Source organism: Oryzias latipes, chromosome 11 (assembly GCF_002234675.1).
Source record: "Oryzias latipes chromosome 11, ASM223467v1".
Lineage (NCBI taxonomy): Eukaryota > Metazoa > Chordata > Actinopteri > Beloniformes > Adrianichthyidae > Oryzias > Oryzias latipes.
In genome coordinates, this window is record NC_019869.2 from 27,957,915 (window position 1) to 27,985,614 (window position 27,700).

Sequence of the window (27,700 nt, forward strand, 5' to 3'; positions counted from 1 at the left end):
CAACAATGTCCAGTAAATGTCTGCCATGGAGGTTGGCTGTGGTTGAAGGGGACCACTGTCCCTCATCTTGTGTGGCACGGTATCGGATCAGAACATGTTCATTCTGGAAGGTGATCCGTCTCCCATCTGGAGAACATAAAATGCTGGTTCCTCTGAGTTTGAAAGAGACCATGGCTCCCGCATCACCAAGTGTCACTGTCCTGTGTTGCCACCCCTGTGATTCATGCTTCGGCGGAGGAGGGGGTCTGGAGTGGTCGTGGGTACTATCCATTTCCACCACGCCCTGGTGTTGAATACCTTGTAGAGGCATAGATGAAGCATACATCTCCCACTGCTGCAGGTGGGGTCCCCTGGGTGGCCCATGTCTCCCAGGCCTTCTTGCCTTGTCACTTGTCTTTGGCCTCCGAATGGCTGAGCATAACACGTCATTGCTAATGTTCCTGAGGGCATAAAACTCAAAATTCATGTTATTATTTTTTAAACACCATTTATCATGTGTGGATTTTTCAGCTGCTCAACTCCTCCCTTTCTCCTTTCTATTACCTGCAAATGTGCAGTAATACTTTACATGATTTGAAGTAGTTATCTTAACCTCAGGGTCAGTCACCTTTGACTCGGCCCCCTTCTGGCTAACTGAGGTCCTTCGGGGGAGGTGTGAACATCTGCTCATGCTCTTGTACCCCTTAGGCAGAAGAATGTTCTGCATGAAGATTTATGAGGGTTAAGGAGGGGTCTGGACTTCACTCTTATCTGGGCTGCCTTTCCTGCAAACATAAAGTTATGTGCTTCTAAGGACAAAAATTTAGAAAAATCATTAGTGTCCTGTTCAGGTTAAATGCCAACACCGTGGCTGCAAAAGTCAGTTGATCAGCGATAAAAGCCTATTCAAGAAAAAATCCCTAAATCTGTCTGTGACCAATATAACGGGTGCGGAGCAAAAATGTTCAAAAAATACACTTTCTTAGACACATTCTAACAGCTATTTATTCAGTTCTTTATCAAAAAAGCAAGATCAATTGAGCATTACAGTTTAACATTAACACCCTTAGTTCGACTTGTCCTGAAGGGCTTGCTGGTCCTAATAAGAATCTACATAATTGCTAAAAATAACAATCTGACCAATCCAAACTTTTCCTTAAAGCTGCAGAACCTACAATTGCTAAAATACAGTAACATCTTTATCTTTCAAACTTGAATGCAAACCAAAACTGAGTGCCTCTTAGTACTAACCACCACAGTTCATACTGTGGCAGCTGATCGCAAAAATTCTACAAAGTGTAAATGTTCTAACACACAAAATGTCCTTTATACTACAGCACTTTTACGACCTGCATATCATCCTACCATCCTCCATGCCACAGATGGGAACTGCTTACAAAGGGGAAAAAAAAAAGGGGGGGTGTTACATGGGGGTCATGTCATATAATTGCTCCTTCTGCCTGCTCACAATTAAAACACTTCTCTTACACTGTTATGTAAGGCTTTTATTCCAATACTGTTGCTGAGCTCAGAATAATCGTTAGCAGACATTCGGACTCCATAATCATCAAAGCTCTCCTAATTTCTATTACCTTTCAACATCTTCCACTGTCCATGTTCTATATACAAAATTGTGTACCTTTCATTCTGACCATCATGGGGATTAGGAATTCCAATTAGTGTAAAATGGATGTTACAACATTGGGTAATGGTTAAACCTCCTCAAATAGTTTTGGGTGGAGCTGCACTCTTCCCATCAACCTCTGCTCTTTGTCACCTAGAAGATGACAGCACCAACCTCTTTCTGTGAAAAATGAACTGCTTTAAACTTTCTATTCTCCTAATTCTTTATTCAGTTTTCCTTATTTAATCAAAAAACACAATTCACACTCTAAACCACAACAGGTTTGTTAAAACACAGACAATCAAGACGCAGACAATAACTTCTAACAATTTTCTCAAAACCAAACCAAAAGACAAAACAAATTAGGTACCTTACACATAAACAAAATACAAACAAAACCACCAGTCATGTGCTTCACATTCAAACATTCACAGCTGTGCACTTCACAAAAATCCTAGCGATCTGGGAAATATCAAAACAAACATATAAACAAAATCAAACATTGCAAACATTCTGTTTTAAGGGAGTCTGAGTCTAAACGAACCAAATGCTTATAACTAATTCCAATAAAACGTCTTTGAGCAAAACTGAACTAAATCTTGGTAATTGGGAAATACAAATAAATGAGAGAAAGATATTCAAAATACAAAAACCGAAATAATTTCAAAATTATTTTACCCAAACTGTATTAGACCTACATCACCGTAAAAATATGTTTCTTCCAACCGAAACCGCTTAAATGAGTTTTATTTTATTTATTTATTCTGTTACCGTGTACTCACAACAGACGTCATAACCACGCTCAATAATGACAAACCCTGCCAGTATTATACCACAAATTAGACCACAAATTCTTCAGATTTGTTCGCAAACGTTTAGCGTGTTCCGCCTTTCTGGTCTGTAGGGACGCTGTTACGGCGACCACGTGGTACGAACAAAGCCAATCATAGACATCGATACATTCGAAAGCAACTAAAACCTCCATTGGTTCATTCGACGTAAGCAAGATGGCTGCGGCCATAGAAAACACAATAAACAAGGAAATGTGGAAATAAAGTTAAAATTCACAGATTTCAAACACTTTTTCATCCCATACTTTCCAAACTCTCATACATTTCATTCCATTCATCCACATTCAAGTCATTTTCACCGCTGTTGTCAAGTCAAATCGTCACCGTCGTCTGTCGTCGTATTGTCTTTTCCACCCCAGTCGTATTTTGTCCGGACAAAATGCATCATATACCTCATATTTTCTCATATTTCCCTTTCATGTTAATTTCGAATCCTTCTTTGGTCACTCTCCATCTAAAAAAATAATTTGTCGAGGCCACTGCCTCATTAGTATCTTTCAAATTACCTAACCGCGCAACAATTAGCTCCTATACTACACTGTTTTTACGCCTTGGGCGTCTTTAGGACAAACAGACGGAAACCTTCTGTATTTTAAATACATTACCTCAAACACAACCGATAAACCTAGGACTTATACCTTTTCTCTACTGTTGTTGCACACTTAGTGTCGCGAACTAACAGTCAACCATCCCTTTAAGGTTCGGGTCAACCTAACGGGGCATGCTTCTTCTCCCAGTCACTCGGCTTCTTCTTTAATTTAAGCTTAATCAATATATAAAATTTCACAACAGGTTTGCTCACCTTTGTGTTGTTACGAGGCCTCTGAAGGAGTCGACCGCATGGGAGGAACCTAGCATCCCCTGACGTACGCCGAAAGTCTCAGATTCTACGTAAAATACACCACTATAAATTCCGGTCCGGCTCGGTCCACCCCGACTTCACGTCTCGGGATCACCAAAATTGTTGGAAAAAATCTTTCGCTCTGAGATTTTTCCACGCGTGTTCTAATAGTCGGGAGAGATAAAAGACCAGGATTCCGCCGGATAAAGTTACAGAAGGTTTATTCCCTAACAAAAGTTCTAAGACAGAATTAAAACAGATCTGGGTCCTCATTTTAGAAGGCCTACCAAACGCAAGAAGTTACAGGCGTTTTACATGAAAGGCCACAAGAGAGAAGACAATAAAATTATGCTCTGCTCAGACTTTTAAAGAAGATTTGGGCTTCCTCCTCCCGTGGAAAACATGACGTCGAATCTCCGCCCTGGAACACTCGGATTGGCTGACAGATAGTCCGCCTTCGTCCATCCGCCAATAGTCGATGGTCCTTCTTGAATCTAGTCCACACCCTCACGGAGACACGTCCACAGTGACATCTGGTTTCCTTCAGATATGTCCATCAAAAATCAGATTGACGGCAGGAACTGCAAGAAGCCTCTGGGTCAAAGTTCAGTCTTTTGTTCTTCCCTTGGCACCGGACATCTAGAGAGGTTCTCACAGATATAATCGGTTCCAGAGATGGTTTGAATGAGGATGTTGTCTTCACTACTGCTGACTTTTGTTAAACAACACCTAAAAGGTCAACATCCCCCTCCTCTGTAGAGGAAGGGGTCGCAGCTGCAGTCCATAGGTCACATCTCAGGAATGTGAGGTCAGGATGCACAGAGTTCAGTTAAAGCACACACTTAAGCTATGGAATAAACTTCAAGTGATATAGGTAAAACAGAAAACGTAATAAAATAAGACAGAAAAACCCTTCTAAAGTGAGGACCAAAAATATAATTTCCTTCATTATGCTCAAAGACTGTCAAGTACTGAGAAACAAATGGCCTCCTGGACTCATAACTCATGTGTTCCCGAGCAAAGATGGCAAAATATATTCTGTAGAAGATAAAGTTGCCAAATCAGATGGTACAAGGTGCATTACTAGACTTATTTCTGAGGTTGTCCCTTTGGTTCCTTCATAAGACGTACTGGTTGTTTTCTAATCCTTAAAAGTGGCATTTGTTCATGCCAGGCGGGAAGTGTTCTGTTATGAGTGAAAGTTATAGTGTTTTGTGAATGTGTTTTAAATCTTCTGTTCATAGACTGATTATTTTGAACATGTTTTTGGAGACATTTAGCGGTTGCGCCAGGTGTTGTTGTTCAACACGTTTATTTGAAGAAACTTTATTGAAAAGTGCACATATAGAAACAGAAAGAATTTCTCTAGTATGCAGGCACTTTGTTGTGACAGTGGAAAGAATTTGCTGCATACGTCTCAAGTCAGAAGTTGCATTCATAATTTTGGGACTTTTGATTTTTGGTAAAAAGAAATATGTTTATCAGTCTATCATTTTTGAGTTTTGTACAGTTATGATGCAATGCTATACATATATATATATATATATATATATATATATATATATATATATATATATATATATATATATATATATATATATATATATATATATATATATATATATATATACATTAATTGTATTGATCATTTGCTTCACCCTTTTAAATATCATTAAACCTGCTGACAGCGTCCGACAGCCTCCAGAGCCGTGATATGAGAAAGGTGTTCAAAGGCTCCTGCATTGGACATGCATGAAACAGCACAATGATTATGTTCTATTTAAGGCTCAAGTTTCTGAGGTTCTGTCTCGGATGTCCTGTTTCGAGTTTGTTGTAGTCTTGGCATTAAAGCCTTTTACTATGACCACGGATCTGTGTAATTTCTTTCTGCTCCTGTCTCCCCTGATCCCCTGTCACACTACTACTGCTGCAGCTGGTAGTGGCAGCCTCCTACTTTCTCCGCAGTGGCCTCCAACTCTGAAAACTTTTGAGGCTCCTTCAAATATTAAACTACTGTCTGATGATTTTTGCTTTTCATATAGGAGTTTGAGAGCTGAATTTTTTAAACTAAACTAAATTGAATTGAGAAACTCAATGTATCTGTGTCCAACCTGAATGTTCTGCATGTTTTTTAAATAGGGGTGACCCAAAATATCGATATGGTGATATATCGCGATATTTAGTCCCGCGATTGACGTCTTCATCAAGTATCGACCTTTTATTTACGTTTAAAGACCCTGTAAAACATTATATTAACCATCCTTTGGTAAGACAATTCTTCGGAGGGTCGATAGGGGGCACTCTTTGCAAGATTGGCTGTTGCGGGCGGACGAAGAAGAATACACATTCAAACAAAGATGACGGAGGGGAAAAACGAGAAGTGAGAGCAGCAATTTAAAAGACGCGCCGGCAGCATTGAAGCTGCATCACCCAGAGTTGTGTGAGAAAGCCGTGGCTGTTGCTGGCCTGAAGCCGACACAGCCCGGCGAGGATACCTTTTTCCAGACGAAGCTACCGCGGTCTTCTGCGAGACAGAGCAGCTGCAATAACGAATGGAGAACGGTCTTCGTGCAGCGAGGTGGAGAACGAGGAATTTCGGTTTTCATTGAATGCAGTAGAGCCACGCTTTGACATTCCCTCTCAGAAATACTGAAAAAAGGATCCCTGCGCTGTACGGCCAGACCAGAGTTACGGTTGAGATGGAAACGGAAGAAAGAGAGGCATCCCTGCCCTTAGACCCCCCTTCTCCTCTATGTAGCGATAGACGAGCGCCGTCTTGACGCTAAAAAGCCTGTGGTTCTCTAGAAAAACATGAACATATGAACATGCATCACATGCAGCTTCTGCCCAATCGTGTTGTTCACAAAGATGTTAACTTTTAGATGCACTTTAAGTTCTCCTTGTATTTTATCCCTGGTCATTTATTTTGAAAGCAGTTTAAGTCTTAATAACTTAAAGGAAAGTTCCTAGCTACTTGATTTTTTTTTCTGGGAGAATTTTATTTTTGTTTCCACCACATTTACACTGAATGGTATCATTTATTTTTGAAAAAATACCAATGTGCCTGGCAGCTACTTGACTTATTCATTTTTTATCCTGTTTAAGCAATTTTGTACTAAATAATGGCACTGCTGCACATGTTCACTATTGTTTAAACCAAATTTTACCGATATTTCCAAATGAAAATTGTCATTGTTTGTCAAAGACAGAGTATTACTGATTTCATCAATGTTACACAAAAGTCTGTTATTCATTACACCAAATAGGACACAAGTTGTTTATTATCATGGTGTTTAAAAAATAAATGGGGAAATATTTTCCAAAAAACTGTTTTTCAAGTTCTTCTTTCTTAAAGTTTGATATATCGTGAGTTGTCAGGGATGAGATCTATCGACTACCACAATATCGAAATATCGTGATAGTATCGTTATCGTGAGCAATGTATCGCAAATCGTATCGTATCGTGAGGTACCCAGTGATTCCCAGCCCTAATTTTTAATACTTTTGGATTTCTTGAGAAAGGCCAGCTGAGCAAACAGATGTGAGCTGAAGGCCTCTTGTATTGGACATATTTTACTGTTACAATAGGAGGTTATAAGTCTTCTTACTCACAAGGTGAATATTTGTATAAACCTCTTTTATCTTAGACACAATTATGTTTGTAAACATTTCTAGTTGGATGATTAAAAAGTAGGAGGTGGTAGAATTACAAAGCAACACGTTGCTGGGGGTTTATTATTATTAGGTTTAAATGCAGATGTTAGTCAAAATGCCAGTTTTTCATGACAAGTAGTATAAGTAAAGAATAGGGGTGTTACAAATAATGAAATCAACTTCTGTTCCTATGATCGAACTATACTTTTTTGTCTGAGGCAGAATCAAATCGAATCGACCTACACCATTAGAAAATCATTTCAAAATTAGATAAATCGACAATCAATTTGGAAAATATTATTTGGATTGAAACATGGTTGTTGTGGTTTGGGTTCTATTTTCCTTTAATTCCGCTTCCTGTCTTATTTTGAATGTTTCTTCCTACATTTTTTTAGTTTGAGTTTTACTTCCCTGGTCCCAATCTCCCCTGATCGTTGTCACCTGTGTCTCGTCAGTCCTGTTTGTATATGAATGAAACAACTCTAAAGTCGGTAGCGGTTTTTTTCTATATTATTTCAACCTTTCTTGCTTTATTTTTCTCTCTGAGCTGTATGTGACGACGTCTCTGGTCTCTGTTCTGTCGACCAGGAGTTGGTGTTTGGCTCCTCTGGAGTCTCTACCAATGCCCTTCTGTGTGTTGCTCATATATTGATCCATGTGCCTATTTATCTTGGTTGCAATGATGCCTGACATGAGCTTCCATGTTGTGGACAGACAGGTTATTGGCCGGTAGTTGGACGGGACTGCGCCCTTTGAGGGATCCTTCTGGATCAGGATCGTTCGCCCTTCCGTTAGCCATTCGGAGTGAGTCTCATCTCTTAGCAGCTGGTTCATTTGTGCTGCCAGGTGGTCGTGGAGTGCGGTGAGTTTCATTAGCCAGTAGGCATGTATCATGTCAGGGCCCGGTGCTGTCCAGTTCTTCATACCTGAGACTCTTTCTTGGATGTCAGCCACTGTGATGGTTACTGGATTCTGTTCAGGGAGGTTGCTATGTTCCTTTCTCAGAGAGACCAGCCACTGGGCATTGCTGTTATGTGCTGCCTCTTTCTCCCATATGCTTTTCCAGTACTGTTCAGTTTTCAGCCTTGGTGGGTCTGCTCGGCTGTTTTGACTCTGCCACTGAGCGTACACTTTTGTAGGCTGAGTTGCGAAGAGCCTGTTTATTCGTCTGGCTTCATTGTCTCTTGTGTACCTCTTTAGGCGGCTGCTCCAGGCTAGGAGACTTTGTTTGGCAGTTTCCAGTGCTTCAGGTATGGACATCTGTCTGTATCTCTTAGGTACTTGCTTTCTCATTGTGCCTCTTTGAGCCTCTGTCAGATACTCACATCCTTCCGAGTTGCCTTGATTTTGGCCTCTAACCGTTGCTTCCATGGTGGGTATTGTTTTCTCCCATGGTTACTCTTATAGCCAAGCATCTCAAGGATCACTGCTGCTGAAGTGTAGACCAGTTCATTGGTTTCTGTGATGGTTGTGGTAGGAATTGTCCTCAATGCTTCATTCACAGTTTCCAGTAGACTTTCAGGCGGTACATCACGTAACCGTTGTAGCTTGTGTCGGGGTTGCCTAGTGTTCATTGTAGAAATGATCTTGTCTTTCAGGTCAGTTGCTGCCTCGCTCAGCGTAACTGTGGTTGTTGGGGCTGTGTACCCAATCTCAGGGTGGGAGTGTGGTATAGCCTCCTCTCTGACCTTTTGTTCTGGCTTTCCCGTGGTATTGCCATTGCATTGTAGCGCTTCAATCTCAAGTTGTGACAGGAGTTGCTGTTTGTGAATGTTAGAGCATGGGCTAACAGATGTTTGGCAGTTAGCCTTGATTGTGGGTTTATATATGTAATATATGTATATGTATATATATATATATATATATATATGTATATGTATATATATATATATATATATATATATATGTATATGTATATATATATATATATGTATATGTATATATATATATATATATATGTATATATATATATATATATGTATATATATGTATATATATGTATATATATATGTATATATATATATATATATATGTATATATATGTATATGTATATATATATATATATATATATATATATATATATATATATATATATATATATATATATATATATATATATATATATATGTGTGTGTGTGTGCATACATATGTGTATGTCTTTTGAAGCTTGCTGTCTCAAAAATGCCTCACATGCCGAAGAAGTTTAGGCTCCCCTAAACTAGTGTTTATTTTGTCGGTCTGTTTCTAGAAGTCTGAGGACCACTTGATGTTTTTGATTGCGGTGCCCACCGCTCTCTTCCTGTTCCTGTCCATCTTTATCTTCGTCTGCATTGAGTCCGTCTTCAAGCGGATGCTGCGCCTCTTCTCCCTACTCATGTGGGCCTGTCTCGTCACCATGGGTTATGTGTTCATGTTCTCAGGAGGACGACTCAGCCCATGGGATCAGGTAGGTTTGTAATCAAAATCAATAGCACATCGAATGTGTGTTTGAGTGAGTAAGTGAGTTTGGGAGTGAGAAAGGGGACGGAGGGAGGGAGTGATTGAATTAGTGCATGAGTTAGTAAAGTGGTCGGCAACCGGCGGCTCCGGAGCCGCATGCGGCTCTTTCATACCTGTGCTGCAGCTCTCTGTGTTTAAAAAAAAATAACTATCATGTCAGGTACTGCAAGCAGGCAGGAGGGAGACGGCAGCGTGAACGTGCGGAGGGGCGTGTCTGTGAACGCCGCACAGAATTTTGAATGGAAAGTTTTTCTGGAAAGACAGTCAGTGGCGATCTCGTAGGGGGGGCACATCCCTCTAGACTAAAACCACCCATTTCTATGTAAAATTAATAAATTTTGCGTTATGGCGCCCTTACTATCCTGTCACCTTGCTGCTACGATGACCGTATGTTGCGCTGTCTGTGTAGAACACGCTGGACGGGGGGGTTGCACTCGGTGGAAAACAACGAACAGGTAGAGAGGCGGGGGCTGGGCTTGGACTCACCGCTTATGATTCCAGACCCGCAACAAACTAACAGCTGCTTCCTAATAAAGAATAGTTGTCATCCATTAAATTAATAGAATTTATTGGGTTTACTGGATTTAAAAAAAAATAAGTAGACAGGAATCTGCATCAAAGTGAATTTGTTTCCATCATCTCACTCATCTTAACTCTGGGTGTTTGACAGACAGAAAAGTCTATTCAAGGTTGTGAAAAATGGACAAAAGATCAAAGGAAACATCACGCTCATATTGAATACAAAAAATAAAATCAATAATTGAATGAATATCCTGACAGCATTTTGAGTCAATACAAGTATTGCCAAATAAACTATCGCGATATATCGGCAAAAACATTTTTTCTAACACATCTAGTGTTGTGGCTCCCTGTGCTTTCATCTCAGTTGGAAACTGATCCAAATGGCTCTTTAAGTGGTACAGGTTCCCGAGCCCTAAGTTAGGGTGTGAGTGTGTGAGTGAGTGAGTAAGTGAGTAGCACTTTTTTCATTTAAATGAATCAATACATCAAGTAAAAAATTAATGTAAATTCTCACACATGAGCTAAACAAAAATAATTTCTTTGTTGCATTTGTATTCATTTGCTTATTTCTATTTTTTAGATTTAGCTGCATGAAACCGATTCTAACTTTTGTCTTCTTTTTTGTAACTGCGTGCAGGCCTTGCCATTTATTGTGTGAGAAAAGATATAACTTTTGAGCAAAAGATGAGAAAGAAATTAAGATAAACCTTTATTAAACCAGAAATGCGGTGAACACAGAACAGTGGAACAGCAAACGTCTTGGTTAACTGGACTGATTGTGTCTTTTGAGAAAATAGCAAGTCTGATGGTATAATTTCATATTAATTACATGTATTTCAATGTGTCCCTTTCAGCCCACACTGGCCATGAAATAAGGAAATATGTCATGAAATATTTAAATGTGCAATCTCCTGGACATACTGGCCAGCTTGTGCCCCTGGATCTGAGGAAAGCACAATACACTGAGCGGTGACCAGGTCCAAAAATGTTTAGAAATGAACCATCATCCAGGGTGCTCCTGCGTTGTCTGACTAGAAAGATGCGAACAGGTGCAGGTGACAGTGTTTTCTCCAAATGTGCCTAGCAAGCCTTCTTCATAAGGTTTGTATTCTTTGTCCCAGAAATTTTGTCTCTGGATTACGATGTTGCAGTAAGGTGGGTAAAAATTTGGGGTGATAAATGGGGAAAAAATACTCAGATTGACCCAGAGCTCAACCAACTCAGTTGGACCATGCTTCATTTCTTAATTTAGATCAAAAGATCAATTTTAATTGGCAATAATAATTTAATAATTTGTGATTTTTCTCCTCCTGAAATTAATGTGAAAAGAGTTTATTGTCATATGCACAGTAAGAAACGCGTTTCCCTGTACAATGAAATTCTTTCTTTGCTGTCTGCTCCGAATGCCAAAAAGTATAGAGGAAACTGAAAAATTCACACACAACATACACACAAACACACACACAAGATGTGGAATGTCAAATTCTAAAAGTGCAAATGTGCAAAAAGTGATAATAAACAGTAGCGAACGATGAGGATGTGCAAGGGCGCGCATGGTGCAGTTTGTTGTTCCAGACTCCTGTCAGCTGTTGAGACCCTCCTGTACCTCCGTCCCGAGGGGAGGAGAGTGAACAGACCTCGTTGGTGAGTGGGGTCTTTGATGATGGAGGCAGCTCTCCTGCAGACCCTGCGTTTGTAGATGCTCTGCAGCGAGGGAAGAGGAGTCCTGGTGATCTTGGACGCAGTCTTCACCGCTCTCTGCAGGCGTTGGTGGTCCATGGCGGTAGAGCAGCCGTACCACATTGTGATGCAGCTGGTCAGGATGGACTCAACCACGCAGCTGTAAAAGTTACTGAGGATCTTTGGGGACATGACGAACCTCCTCAGCCGCTGATGAGCTTTCCTCACCAGCTATGACGTGCTGAGTTTCCAGGTGGACCCCCAGATATTTGAAGCTGCTCACCCTCTCCACTGCTCACCCTCTCCACTTCCAGACCCTGGATAAGAAGCGGCTGATGAGGGTTCCTTCTCTCCTTCCTCATGTCCACTATCATCTCCTTTGTCTTGTCTGTGTTGAGGGTGAGGTTGTTGTCCCCACACCATGTCACCAGACTGGCCACCTCCCTCCTGGGGAACAATGGTAGTGGTCTTGTAACAGGACGGGACGACTCTCTGGCTGACCGAGAGGTTGAAGATGGAGGTGAAAACGTCTGTCAGCTCGTTAGCACATGCTCTGAGGGCTCGTCCAGGAATGTTGTCCGGACCTGTCACCTTGCGGGTGTTGATCCTCCTCAGGGCTTTGCTTACCTGGGCTGATGAGACGACTGGTGGGGGTGAGGGGGTGTAATGGTCCAAAAGTGTATTGGTCCCTCCGTGTGGGGGAAGACGTCTCAAAGCAGGTGTAGAATGCATTGAGCTCATCGGACAGGCTGTCTGCAGCACTGATGGTGCTGGTGCTGCTTCTGTAGTCCGTGATGTCCTGCAGGGCCCCCCACATGCGGCCAGAGTCAGCAGTGGAATAAAAGCCATCCAGCTTCTCTCTGTACTGCCTCTTTGCTGCTGTGATGGCCTTTCTCTGGCCGTACTTCGCAGCTTTGTATTCAGACTCGTTGCCAGATGTAAATGCAGTGGAGCGAGCACGCAGTATGTGACGTACATGGCTGTTTATTTAGGGCCTCTGGTTAGGAAACTTCCTGACTTGGATGATGGGCATGATGTTTTCCACAGAAGTGCTGATTTATGCAGTCACATCGTCAGCATAATCCTGTATGCTGACAGAAGAAGAAGAGTCCTCCAGAGTGGCTGCAGCTTTAAACACATCCCAGTCTGTTGTCATGAAACAGTCCTGCAATGTGCTCTCAGTCTCATGGGTCCAGAGCTGAACCTGTTTGGTGGCTGGATTTGATTATTTGAGTCTTTGTCTGTAGGCTGGGTACAGAAACGAAGAGATGTGGTCCAAGTGTCCAAAGTGGGGACAGGGGGGGCCCTGTATGCACCCTTTATGTTGGTGTAAACATGATCCAAGATGTTCTTGACACAAGTGGGAATGTCTACATGCTGGTGATATCTGGGAAATATGGTCCGAGGATTGCACTGATTAAAGTCGCTCGCAGCAATAAAAACAGCATCAGGGTGAGCCGTCTCTAAAGCCCTGATGACGTCATGGAGCTCGCTGAGAGCCGCTGTAGAGTTGGCTCGCGGGGGAATATAAACAGCAGCTAAAAACACGACTGTAAACTCCCTTTGCAGGTAGTAAGGACGGCGCTTTAGCAACAAAAACTCCACATCAGGTGAATGTCATTGTATATATTTTCATGATTCTATCAAAGCAGGTTCTTAACCTTTTAGTTTGGAAACCTTTTAACTGTGATAACCCTAAGCAGGCCACAGGGAGCGGGACAGCACACAACAGTGTTGGTTGTCTCCATTTTAGAAATGAAAAAGAGAAGTAGCTTCATTATAGCAGAACATGTTTGGACCAATCAACAGTGGAACCCTAACCTTTTCATAAAACAGAACATGGCTGGGAAGATATGTCTCACTTCTCCACAGAGGACACCTGTGAATCAATTGTTTTGAAAATGGATTTGCCCCAAAGCTGCTTCTGGAGTCAGAGCAAGGGGCCAGGAGTTTGATGAAAAAGAGGGGAGTTTCCTCAGCATTGTCAGCATAGAAGTATATGAAAATACTGCCTAACAGAGCCCATTTCTGTATGCATGGACGCAAGATAGGTGTCACAAAACAGGCAGATGGCTGGATCCAGATGCAGCAGTTTTATTAGCTCAGCTAAAAGTCAACAAAGCTAAATCCGGGTCAGGCAAGCAGGGGTCAATAACAAACATAAGATCATCAGAGGAGAGACAGGGTAGTCAGGATCCAGGCGATAGTCAGGGCAGGCAAACAGAGTCAATAACAGGGTCAGGAGGCAGAAGCTCAGATCCTGATATAACCCTCGACAAGGAAGGCAGAGTGGCACAAACAATACTTTGTACTGAGCTTCAGTCAGTCACTGCAGAGCTTAAGTAGACTGTGGTTGACTGAGTGAATGAGGGTCAGGTGTGCGGCATCAAGAAAGTGTGCGCTGGGGTTGCTGGGAGATGTAGTGTGGTAATAACTCTGGAGATGGTTCCCAATGATGACCAGAGGGGGAGAAAGAGCTCCTACTTCTGACAATAGGTCCCACCATGAACAGTAAGCCAATCCAAAGATGAACATAATTCCCTCTGAAGACAACTAAGTAGTTCAAAGCTACAGGATTTAAATTACAGTTTTCACACAATCTGACCTTTTTCTGACCTCATATTCTTTCTCTTTTTGGAAGGAAGGATAATGGAACAGATGGAAGAGTTTATCAACATTGTTGCGATACTACTTTGTTTGACAAAAAGGAGCAAGTCTGTGTTTAAAAATCGATACTCTTTCATTTTTGTGTTTTTGTATTGTAAGATTATTTTATCTTCAAAACTAAATAAGGAAAACTGTTTGTATGTTGATGTGCCTCCGTGGGTTTCTGTTTCAAGACTCCTGTCAACCTAAAACAGGTGGCAGGATTTTAACAACTAATAGTGTGACTCTGCTGAAAGTGTGACTCCACTTTCTTCTTAACAGGAAGAGACAGACTGGCAGGAATGATCTGTGTTATGCTTAACAGAAAAATCTTTTTTGTATTTTGAGAGGCAAGAGTTTGATTTCTAAAGTTACTTGTATTGGACTGCATGTGTCAGCTCTTTTGCCTAACAGGAAGAAGGCCCTGGCTGGGTTCTTTCTGAGTGAAGTTTGAATGTTCTCCTAGTGCATGTACGTTTTTTTCTGGGCACTCTGGCTTCCTTCCACAGCTCAAAAACGTCTTGATGGGTGGATTGGTGAATCTTCCTGACGTCTTTGGTGTGATTGTGAGTGTGTGTGGTAGTTTGCTTCTGTCTGGCCCTGTGATAAACTCCTGAGTTTTGCAGGGTGAACCCAGCCTTGACCTGGAAGCAACTGGATAGGCTCCAGCATTCCCATGACTCTGAATGAGAAGGATGAATAGAGTTTCCTGTGTTGGCAGCTCTCGTATTTAAAATTGTCTTTTATACTAAACAAAGGAGCTAAGTACACATGTTTGTCTTTAAAGGAATTATTATAAACCCTTCTTGAATAGTATTTTTAGTCATGAGGTTAATTGTTTCACTTAAATACTTAAAAAATATTACTAAACACAGTTTTAGTTTTTTTGCCACTTAAATGGTTTGGAGAAATGAAAACCCATTCCAATGGAAACCACTTTTTAATTTTTTACTCTTAATTACTCTTTTTCCAGATGGGGAGAAACTTTTTTATTCTTTGTCAAGAATAAACCGCTCTGACATACGGAACCCTAAAGGAAACCATTGTAATTTACTTGCGTGAAAATAAGTTGCAGTTATTAAACTGTTTAATGCAACCTCTGTCTAATGGTAGCTTGGGCCGTGGACTACTAAGCAAGTGAATTATGTGGTTGTCAGAAACACTAATGTGATTTTTATGTAAGGTAAAAGAATTGTTTAGAAAACTGTGACAGCAGAAGTAACAGCAAAAACGGAGAGGAAACATGTCGTGAACTGAGTCAAATGCTCATACTGGTTAACTGAAACACTTGTCTAGCAGTTTCTAAAATTGCTATTCATGCTTAAAGAAAAAAAACCTAATCAGATCTATTTAGCCTCAAATGATTTAGCATAATTGTTGTTTTCGGTTTCAGGTGTCGTTTTTCCTTTTCATCGTGTTTATCGTCTACACCATGCTGCCTTTCTCCATGAAAGGGGCCGTTATCGCCAGTGGCATAACTTGCCTTTCACACACCGTCACCCTTAGCGTCTGTCTCACCTCCACTGCCACTAAACTGGAACCTCTCATTTGGCAGGTAAGACTGATTTTTTTCCTTGTTGTGGAAACCTTAGTTTGAAAACAATACTCTTCACTGAGAGCCGTGAATATTTACCAAAGTTTGTTGCAGACAGAAATGGGCAACCAGCTTCTTGTACAATTGAAATGAAGGATGTATTGATTTTTTTCTAATGAGGTTTGGTTTGTAAAAAAGTGGTCCATTTTGAAACCACCATGATTTACCATGACATTCAGGAACTTCCAGTGGAAGGAAAAAAAACAACTATACAGCAAACAATGGTGCATCACATTTCTGAAGCTGCTGCCACAATCTTTCAAAGAGTATGTTGATAATGCGAATCACCAGAGAGCCTTTTATTGGAAATAAAAGCACACCTAAAGTCCCCACTAACTTACAGTTATTAAAGTTGAAAACCAATGGTTTATATTCTCTATATTTATCAATCTTTATATTTAAAGACAGCAATCATGACTCCCACATAGAAAGATAATCAGAAAGGTGTGGCATCATTAATAGTAACTGGGACTTTTACTTGTGACAGATTTTGGCTAATGTAATCATCTTTACCTGTGGTAACTTGGCCGGGGCATACCACGAGTGTCTGATGGACCTGGCTCTGAAGCAGACCTATCAGGACACCTGCAACTGCATCAAGTCACCCATTAAACTGGAGTTTGAGAAGCATCAGCAGGTAAAATCTGACATCAAATGTCCCACCAGAAGACATTGTAAGTCTCTCTGTCCTTCTCTGTACTTCTCTATCAACATCCACAAAGCAAATATTGCATCTGCAGTGCTCTTTCTTGGCATGAAACCATAGTGCTGCTCATAAATGTTCACTTCTGCTCTTAGTCTAGCTTCAACTACTCATTCCCATAACTTCATTGTATGGCTTATCATCTTTAATTCTCTGTAGTTGCCACAACTCTGCACATCTCACTTATTCTTAAAAATAGACAGCAGCACACATGACAAACAGCTTAAGGCTGATTTCAATTTAAAAGCTTTGCCCTAAGATTGACAAGTCTTTGCTTTTTTCTCCTATTTTGTAATATAATATAAAGGTCAACAATGTGACAATGTTAGCTTCTTGTTTAGCTTCCTTAAGGTGCTAGTTTACTTTCCTGCTAGTTTGCCGGTCCCTGGTAATTGCTATCGTCGTTATTCTCACAAGTATAAAATAAATCTTGAATCAATCCCTTTAATGTATTTTTCATAGAAATGTTAGTGGATCATTCATGTCAAAAGTGGCATTTTACCATGACAGTTTCTTGACATTAGCTTCTTTCTGCTAACATTATTGATGGAATGCTCTAAGGGGCATTCTTTATGTTATTTGCCTTTTTTTAATTTAGACCTTTTACCTTATAAGTCTTCAAAGTTTTGTCTGCAGCACGAAACATGTAACCAACAAATGAAAATACCAAGATCCACCATCCATTTTAGAAGAACATAAACACTCACCTGCCCACAGGTGTTAGCTCACCTTTGCACTAATAGTTTGCATGATTGAATGAATGAAATATTTCACACTAGTTGGTTTAAAGGCATAAGTATGCGTGTGCACACTATCTGTTTTGTGTACATGTTGACATGTGGACATTTTTGCAGCTAGCAGGTGTGTTGATAACATTTGAGTGTGTGTGTGTGGACAGGCCCCGCCCTTTTTGTACTCCATTTGAACCGTACCGTAATGATAAACAACCAGTAAACCTGTCTGCTCTATGGTGCTTCATGGTCTTATCCCCCCCCCCCTCCTATTATTACCCTCTTACCCCGCCCCCCTCTCTAACGTCCCTCTCTCTTCTTCCCTCCTTTCGTTTTCCGTCCGGTCCAACACCAAAGATTTTCAAACATGATTGAAATTAATAAAGTTTGGCCTCAATTACAAAAGGGGTTTATTCAGTCATGCCTTTGGTTTGTCTGAAGATTAATGACCCCTCTTGTTAAAGTAAAATATGTCCAACACAAGAGGCCCTCAGCTCTCATCTGCCTGCCCAGCTGTTGGACAGGACAAGTTAAAAAAAAAAAATTGAAAATACCAAGATTTTTATGAGTTGAATGCCTTTTAAAAAATGTGGATTTTCAGTAGGTACGGCTGGGAAAAATACATCTATCATAGAGACAGTTTAATAACTTGTATTTTTATAGGCATATGGTTCCATGGAACAGGTTTTTACGTGTGCGTTCATCTGCTGCTTTGCAATATGGAAGATGCTCACAAATGCAGAGCCAACTCACTCCAGAATTGAATGCAAATCACATTAGCTCATTAATGAAGCCCCTGACTATTAACACCACACCTCCTTAGGCTATGATGGCTTCCCTTCCTCTGTGTGCACACAGCAGGCTTTTTCAAACTTCTGTAAGGACTGTAGCTGTAGCCGGGCGCACTCTTGCTGCGGGGTGAATGCAACGTTGGCTTAAATCTTCCGTCTCACACAGGGATTGCCATCCAGAATGAGGGAATTTACTGTGTGAAAGATACAGCACATATCTGTTACTTCTGGTCTCACTTCAACACACACCTCCTCTCAGTAGTCCTCACGGAGACTGACGCGCTGGGCCTCCTGCTTCGAAAGGGAAGAGCCAGTGGCATCCACAAAAAAAGTGCTTTGCTTCTGCTCTGATTTGCCCTGCTCTGAGTCCCCCCCTCACAGCAAGCAGGTTTTATTACCCCAACATGTGTAAATCAAATCATGGCGTACAATGGCTCTGTGTCCATACTTACAAGCATGAATTGCTAAGTTCCTGGTAAGAATGACAGTGATGACTGCATCCCTTCGGCACAGACAAAAAACAGATACAGATTTCAGCACTTCACTGAATTTTTAATGTATGTAAAGAACCAAGTTAATGCACAATCAAAAAGTGTAACAGTATAACAAAATGCGTGATAATAAAATGTGTAATCATGCTACACTAGCCACTATTGCACTGTGCCGTCCGGCTATCTGAACCTCCTTTTATTGAAGTATACAAATTCTGTAATGCTAGATTTAGAACTTATTGTAGTCATGTGACGACGTTATGCTCAGAAAAGATCCTGATTATATTATTTTTGTACCAACATTGTCGTTTGTTTTCAACAGGAAACTTTTTAAATCTCAGGGAAGCTTCAGATGTGAAGCTTAAAGCTATTTGTTTGCTATAAGGCACACTAGTGTCTTTGGTTAGTTTGATTCTAAAAATGACAAACTTGTTTTTTTAACCTCTGAGTTAACCTGAGATGGAGGTCTTCAATATTAAAATATTTGAAATAAATAAATTGATTATTGTTAAGATCAATAAAAAAAACTTGAATTTGTTTTTTTTGTCCTCATTTACAGGAGCGTCTACTTCTATCCTTACTACCGGCTCATATAGCAAGAGTGATGAAAGCTGAGATCATCCAAAGGCTGCAGGGTCCAAACTTTGGCCGATCTGAGAGCACCAACAACTTTCACAACCTGTATGTGCAGCGACACACCAATGTAAGGTAAAGTTGTTGCTTTTTTCTCTTTGCTTCTCCACACTGTTTTCTGGTCTCATTTCAAAGCTTGATTACTTCCTTGTCCTCATTGAGCCTTGTCTTCCTTTGTCTTACATTCTCTACCTGCTGTTTAATTTCAATTCTTCTTTTTTGCCCAACCCTTTTCTCTTTGTTTGGTCATTTATTCTTCTGCACTTTCTCTTCTTCCTCATGCATTTTTATTTCAGTTAAGCTTAAACCCACTTCTGTTTTTCTCAGAGGTCTCTTTGCCAAATGGAGATGATTTTTTGTCCTGACCTTTGAATGGAGTTATTGTCTGTACAGTGAAGGGTAATGGTCCCCAAAAATCATTCAGCCTCACAGGAAGGACAACATTGATATCTCACACTCCAGTGCCCAGAGCCCTTTGTGCCTGTGTGCAACGTTTGTTTGGGTGGGAGCGGGGAGGAGCAAGCGGATGTTACATAAAAGAAAATACTACTACTAATAAAAATACATGTAAAAGAGAATAATAATACTACTAATAATAAAATAATAATACTAATAATAATAATAAAATAAAAATAAAAACCCAAGGGGAACCCCTTAACCCCTGCTGTGTATGCATCGCCGACCCCCCGTGGGCCAGGCCAAGCACCAAACAAACGGCCAGGGGCGAAACACCGGCCACGGGCAGCCGACCCCAGGCCCCAGAATCCCAAGCCCCCGCCATGGCGACCAGCCACCCAGCACGGCACCTGGCTGCTGTTCCCGGTTGGCCGCCACCGCCTACCCTGCGTCCAGAAGGCACCGACCCAGGAACCCCTGCCAAGTTGCTGGCAAAGTGCGCCCACCCAAGCAACCAGATTGAGACCCATTTTAAATAACCTACTAGTAGTGAGTTTTGTGGAGAATCTTGTATTGGATAAGTTGCATATTAGTAGTTTTGGTCATATTAAACGCATTTAAACAGATCTGTAGCCAAAATTGCTTACTAGAATTCAATGATAGCTCAGACTCCAATTTTGTCACGGCTAAGCAAGTTGTATCATCTATGTTAGTACATTTTGGAAGTGAGCTTTGGATTTTTAAGGTCAATGAAATGTGTTACTGTAAGGGGAAGGTCTAGGTCTATTTGGGTCAGGCAGTACTTAGTGCTTATAGCTGATTTCAGTTGCTGATATTCTAGAAATGTGTTTTTCACTAATCCCATAGATTGAGGATAACGTTGGGAGGGACATAAATGTTCTATTCTCAGAACTGTTCAATTTATAAATTCAAGAACAAATTTGCCAAATGCCCTTGGTTAACAATCGGTTTACAAAATGCTTGTAAAAAGAAAAATGACCTCTATAAAAAATTCTTAAAACAGAGGACAAGAGAAAGTGAACAAAGATGTAAGTCATACAAAAGTAAACTAACTGAAATCTACACTTTTTTTACTGTGTACATCAGTAATATACTGAATGTAAATAAACACAACATAAAGCAACTTTGGGAAATATTAAATACCAGAAGCATGCATGCACCCCTACATGCACGTGCACACTGCTCCCTGTCTGCCTTATTCCTCGCTTCTAACCCACAGTGTATTGATGGACACATACCTTCCTCTTATCTGAGTGTGTCAGAATTTTATGTTTGGATGTAACATTTACATCAGATTATAAATGTTTCACAGCTTAAAATAAAAACTATTCAAATTTGCAATTCGACACTTGCATCCCCCCACTTTCTCCCCATGCCTCTTTATTTATTTTTCTTCGACCCCCCCCCCACACACACACACACACACTTACCCCCTCTCCCTCCACTTTAATAAAAAGAACATGTATATATACTTAAAACACAAAATGATATAAATAAAAACAAGAAATAAAAAAATCAATAAAAAAACAAACCAAAAGGGGTTCATATAAATTTACACCCTGGTTATCCGAATATTCATAACCTCTTTTTGTGATAATAAAACCTGTCCAACACAAAAGGCCTTCAGCTCTCATCTGTTCTGTCCGTGCTGTTGTTGGACAGAACAAGTTTAAAAATACAAACAAAAAAAGTAGATGTGAGAAGATGTGTTTCTCACAGGGGAGCAACTACCTAATTTCATAGTGGTATGCGGCCACGTAAAAAACGCATCCACACACAAACACACAGACATAAATGCACATTATAAAATGTATTGTCTCAAGAGTCTATGTGGTGAAGGCCATTCAGAAGAATCTTCTGAGTAATGCCTTGCCCCACCCCTCTCCTTTTTACCTCTCTGTTCTTCGACCTCTTCATCATCAGCTGATCGTCATCTAAACCTCTCTCCTCATTCTTCTCTTGTCATGCCTGTCTGCACATGTTTTCCCAAAATAAGTGAACAGGTGGTCAGCAGAAGTTTAAACCAGATTGAGCATCTAGGTTTTTGTGACTTTAATTGTTTAATTAATTCTCCCTGAAGTCATCTCTGGTGTCTTTTCTATCAGATGCATCACCAACCTCATGTCTGTCTCTTTCACCTCTTGTCTGTGTTCTTCTCCACTAAATCATACGGCCAAGCAAGAAATATTTCATGTTTTAAATAAATTAATCATCTTGAAAATGCATGTTTTTTTAAAATAAAGAATACTATTTAAAAATGAATGACTTATTATGAACTGGCTTTGCCCTGAACGTCCACCATCAGACCAGCTTGTTTCTTTCTTTCATCTGTCCTGATTCTTTCTCTCTTCTCGTCTTTCTCTCCATCCTCACAGCTTAGGGATATAAACTTTGTGCTAGGAAGATTTTAAAAGAAAACAGTGACTAAACTATATGTAAAAATAGAAACATTTTTCTTTTAAATTATATTTGTGTTGGATATCACTTAGTGGTATAATAGTAAGGATAGATTTATTTATTGTTGTTAAACATCTCCAAATGTTCAACCAAAATGTCGTTCAGCCAAAGTGATATTAAAAGCAAAAGGCTGTAAACTAAATAAAAAAAGTAAAAAATAATAATTATATTAACAATATAAAAAGAAACAAAAACACCATCTAACCCACCATCACACATACTTCTCCCCTTTGTCATCATTAAGTGCTGTTTCAGTCAAAGGATAAAAACTTTTCCAGTGTTTTGGGACATCAAGTTAAAGAAATTTTTTTCTGTAAATCCTGCTCAGTTCAGCTGCAAGACACCTGCGACCATTTTAATGGTAGTTTTATTCTGAATGTTTACAAGACTTTTTATCAATGCTATAACGTACCTGCTGTCTCTCAACCATTTAGAGAAACTTTTCTTCAGTCACACTACATCTTTGTCCCTTTTGCGTTTTCTGTTTTGTTCTTTTGCCTTTCCATGTTACAGCGCACTGTCATCAGATGATCACACAATTTAAATAAAAAGAATCAGACTCGTTCTCCAGCACATTCGATTGCGCTCTTTGTACAAGACCCGAGGGAAGGAGGAGAAAAGTTCCTCCGTGGAATGATCCTGATGATCTTGGAGCTGATGGCGGCGAGGACTGTACGAGATGCTGATGACAGGGTAGCCTGAGAGGTGTGGCACGAGGACGCGTCGGAGCGTGGAGCCAGAGGGAGCGAGGCGTGAGCACTGAGGACAGCGGGACCCACTTGAGGCGAGGCGTGGACGCCAAGGACGGCGGAACCAACTTGAGGCGAGTCGTGGACGCCGAGGACGGCGGGACCAACTTGAGGCGAGGCGTGGACGCCGAGGATGGCGGAACCAACTTGAGGCGAGGCGTGGACGCCGAGGACGGCGGAACCAACTTGAGGCGAGGCGTGGACGCCGAGGACGGCGGAACCAACTTGAGGCGAGGCGTGGACGCCGAGGACGGCGGAACCAACTTGAGGCGAGTCGTGGATGCCGAGGACGGCGGAACCAACTTGAGGCGAGGCGTGGACGCCGAGGACGGCGGAACCAGCTTGGAGCGAGGCGTGGAGCTCTGGAGGAGGAGGAACCAGCGTGACCAGTGGATTGAACCTGAAGATGAGTACAATGCGTGGTAAGTACAAGAACTAGATTATTTAGCAAAGACTAAAAGGCCAGACTTAAGCACCGGAGTGAGTATAACGAACTGGCGCTGGATACTGGTGAGTGGCTCCCTTATGAAGGCCGGCAGGAAAATGAGGGGATGAAGATCAGCTGGTTCCAATCAGCAGAGCAGGAGTGCTGGGAGGGGGGAGGTAAACTGACAGGCACCGTGACAAGTAATATCCTGAGGTGAGACTAACAGTAGCACCTAGAGCAGAGCAAAAAGTTCTCCAGACCTGGGATACAAACTGGAGTCCCCGGTCTGAAACAATGTCCTTAGGTATCCCATGATGCCTGAAAACCTGGTGGACCAGAATGTCGGCCATTTCAGCGGCCGTGGGCCAAATAAATGGCTTATTAACGGACGTAAGTTGGGTGAGAGGAGCGGCGAGACTACTCTAGTTGCGTATGAACCTGCGATAAAAATTGGCAAACCTGAGAAAGCGTTGTAACTGTTTACGTGAGTCGGGAGGTTCCCAGTTAGAGACTGCGGGAACCTTGGCTGGATCGGGCGGATGTTGCCAGCTTCAATAATGAACCCGAGTAATGAAACAGTTGACACGTGAAATTCGCACTTTTCGGCTTTAACAAAGAGTTGATTTTCGAGAAGACGTTCAAGGACCTGACGAACATGGAGAGTGTGGAGATCTTGATTGGGAGAATAGATGAGAATATCGTCAAGATAGACAAAGACAAACCTATTAAGGAAGTCACGGAGAATGTCGTTAACTAGGTGTTGGAAGACTGCTGGGGCATTGGTGACCCCAAAAGGCATCACCAGGTATTCAAAATGCCCTAGAGGGGTGTTAAAAGCAGTCTTCCATTCGTCCCCCTCTCTCATACCAACTAGGTGGTACGCGTTACGGAGATCTAATTTGGAGAAACACACGCGCTTCATGAACGGAATCTAAGGCGGAGCTTATGAGTGGCAAGGAATATTTATTCTTAACAGTGATCTGATTTAGTTCTTGGAAATTGATGCATGGCCGCAGGGTCTTATCTTTCTTCTGCACGAAGAAGCCAGCCCGACGGGAGATGAGGAGGGGCGAATGTGACCCGAAGAAAGGGATTCATGGATATATTTTTCCATGGTGAGTTTTTCAGGACCGGACTGATTGAATAGACGTCCCTTGGGAAGAGTGGCACCGCTTAATAACTCGATGGACCAATCATAGAGTCTGTGAGGGGGTAAGGCACCCACCAGAGCTCTGGAGGAGGAGGAACCAGCGTGACCAGTGGATTGAACCTGAAGGCGTGGTAAGTACAAGAACTAGATTATTTAGCAAAGACTAAAAGGCCAGACTTAAGCACCGGAGTGAGTATAACGAACTGGTGCTGGATACTAGTGAGTAGCTCCCTTATGAAGGCCGGCAGGAAGATGAGGAGATGAAGATCAGCTGGTTCCAATCAGCAGAGCAGGAGTGCTGGGAGGGGGGAGGTGAACTGACAGGCACCGTGACAAGTTTGTATGGTAAGCTGGTCAATTTTCCAAATGTGTTTTATCGCACAGTAGTGGAAAAAAACCTGACACCTGACTTTTACATTGGTATTTTTGAAAAAATGACACCCCATCATAAAGTTAACAAATCTCAGAAAAATGCCATTGCATTTGCCACTCTTCTTGCTCGTACACTGATTCTATTTCATTAGAAATCTGACAAGGCCCCCTCAGTCTCAATGGTTAAAAAAGTTTCTCTCTCTTCTGCCTTTGTAAAGCTCAGATACAGGATAAAAACATCACAGCAAAAATTGTCTTCAACATCGAACCTCTTTATGGAATATGCAAAAAAAAGTTCCTGTGATGTTTGAAACATTGGATACGAAATATGATAAGTAGACTGGAATTGCACCTTGACTTGCTATGTTGCCCTAGTCTTTTCTTCTTCTCTTATTTCTCTGAGCCGTGGGTGGGAGGGGGGTTCTTTTCTCTGTTTGTATCAGCTTTACAATGTTATAACTAAATGTAGCAGATGTAAAAACTGATAAATAAAGTTTGAAAAAACCCCTGCTATTCTGTTATATTCTGCATGTTCTTTCTGTGTACACGTGGGTTTTTTCTGGGCGTTCCAGTTTCTTCCCACAGCCCAAAAACATGCTTCAGAGGTTCATTGGTGTCTCCACATTGCCTCTTGGTGTGAAAGTGGGTGATTGTGTGGCCCTGTGTGTGGCCTCTTGTGTGTACCCCACCTTTGCCCAACAGTAGCTGGGTTGGTTTCAGCTGCCTCGAGATCACAAGAGGGATTCAACAATGAATGGATGAATAGGCTTATGAGGATTGACTAAAGAAAGGTACTATTATTGCAACACCTATTTACAGGTATTTGCCCCTGGGGGGTAAATACTCAGAAGCTATTGCATAGTTACACTTGGACAAAAACTCTTTTTCATTAAATTAACTTTTGTGTGTTTTTTTCCATAGCATTCTCTATGCAGACATTGTGGGCTTCACAAGGCTGGCCAGTGACTGTTCTCCAGGTGAACTCGTGCACATGCTGAATGAACTTTTTGGCAAATTTGACCAGATTGCAAAGGTAAGCAAATACCATAAATTAATTTCATTCAAACTCTGTTCTAATGAGAAAATTCATCCATCCATCCATCCATCTTCCTCCGCTTATCCGGGACTGGGTCGTGGGGACAGCAGTCTAAGCAGAGATGCCCAGACTTCCCTTGCCCCAGCCACTTCCTCCAGCTCCTCTGGGGGGACCCCGAGGCGTTCCCAGGCCAGTCGAGAGATGTAGTGTCTCCAGTGTGTCCTGAGTCTTCCCCGGGGCCTCTGCCCAGTGGGACATGCCAGAAACACCTTTCCAGAGAGGTGTCCAGGAGGAATCTGGACTAGAAACCCGAGCCACCTCAACTGGCTCTTTTTGATGTGGAGGAGAAGCGGTTCTACTCCGAGCTCTCCGCGGGTCATCCCAGTCGCTTCACACTCGGTCGCAAACCGCCCCAATGCACACTAGAGGTCCTGGCTCGATGAAGCCAACAGGACAACATCATCTGCAAAAAGCAGAGAGGAAATCCTGTGGTCCCCACACCAGACCCCCTCCGGGCCCTGGCTGCGCCTAGAAATTCTGTCCATAAAAACTATGAACAGAACTGTTCATAGTGGACCGGGAACCACCACCCCTGTCTGCCAGTCCAGTGGTACAGTTCCCGACTACCACGCGATGCTGCAGAGACATGTCAGCCAAGACACTCCCACAGCATCCAGAGACTTGAGGTACTCAGGGCGGACTTTATCCACTCCTGGGGCCTTGCCACTGAGGAGCTCGTTGACTACCTCAGTGACTTCAGCTTGGGTAATTTACAGCCTCAACCCAAAGTCCTCATTCTCTGCTTCTTCAAAAGAAGGCGTGTCAATAGGATTGACCACCACCCGACATTGTCCCCAGTCGAAGTCAACAGCCCCCCACCTGCACTGAAAATGGTGCCTGTGGAGAACTGCTTTACCCTCCTGAGGCGCCAGATGGTTTGCCAGAATTTCTTCGAGGCCAACTGATAGTCCTTCTCCATGGCCTCACCGAACTCTTCCCAGGACCGAGTTTTTGCCTCCGCAACAGTCCGGGCCGCAGCTCGCTTAGACTGCCAATACCTGTCAGCTGCCCCTGGAGTCCCACAAGCCAGGCAGGCTGGTAGGACTCTTTCTTCAGCTTGACGGCATCCCTTACTTCCGGTGTCCACCACCGGGTTCGGGAGTTACCGCCGCGACAGGCACCAGAGACCTTGCGACCACAGCTCTGAGCAGCAGCAGAGACAAAGAAAGTGGAAAACATGGTCCATTCTGACTCAATGTCCCCAACCTCCCTTGGTACCTGTTTGAAGTTCTCCCGGATGTGGGATTTAAAGACTTCTCTAACGGAGGGCTCAGCCAGACGTTCCCAGCAGACCCCCACAGTACGTTTGGGTCTTCCAAGTCTTTCTGGCCTCTTTCCCCGCCAGTGAATCCAACTCACCACCAGGTAGTGATCGGTGGACAGCTCTGCCCCTCTCTTTACCCAAGTGTTTAAGACTCAGGGCCGAGGGTCGTCTGAAACAACCACGTCGATTTTTTTGCTTTCAAAAATGTTCCTTTTGTCTGAAAAAAACATTTTTGTGTTTGCAACACAAAAATGTTTTCACGTGCGTTGTCTCATCTCGCTTTCTCCCTATCTTTGTTTTTGGGTTAGTACGTTTCAGTTTAGCGTGACATATCTGCCAGCCTGCTGACTGGTCTACATCAGGGGTTCTCAAAGTGCGGCCCAGGGGCCAATGGCGGCCCGCGGGAAGATTTTTTGTGGCCCTCAATAAAGAGAGCCAGAGCAGGTTCCTTTGAGGAAAAATGTTGTGTTGGCGAGGAGAAAAGGCGCTTTCAAGCTAAGTGGACAGATGCTTACTTTGTCGTACCTC

The 27,700-nt window shown here is 42.1% G+C and overlaps 1 protein-coding gene across 4 annotated transcripts in view; it reads left to right on the forward strand.

The window, feature by feature from the left end:
• Positions 1–27,700, forward strand: part of LOC101159207 (adenylate cyclase type 2) — a 106,782-nt gene that overhangs the window by 16,191 nt on the left and 62,891 nt on the right. For 2 of the 4 annotated variants that reach the window (XM_023960298.1, XM_023960300.1), the window contains exons 2-6: positions 9,199–9,396; positions 15,691–15,852; positions 16,379–16,528; positions 19,167–19,315; positions 25,734–25,845. In XM_023960298.1, the coding sequence (XP_023816066.1) occupies positions 9,199–9,396; positions 15,691–15,852; positions 16,379–16,528; positions 19,167–19,315; positions 25,734–25,845 (771 nt within the window). The remainder of the gene's footprint in view (positions 1–9,198; positions 9,397–15,690; positions 15,853–16,378; positions 16,529–19,166; positions 19,316–25,733; positions 25,846–27,700) is intronic. The other 2 variants (XM_023960299.1, XM_023960301.1) reach the window with 2 other exon arrangements.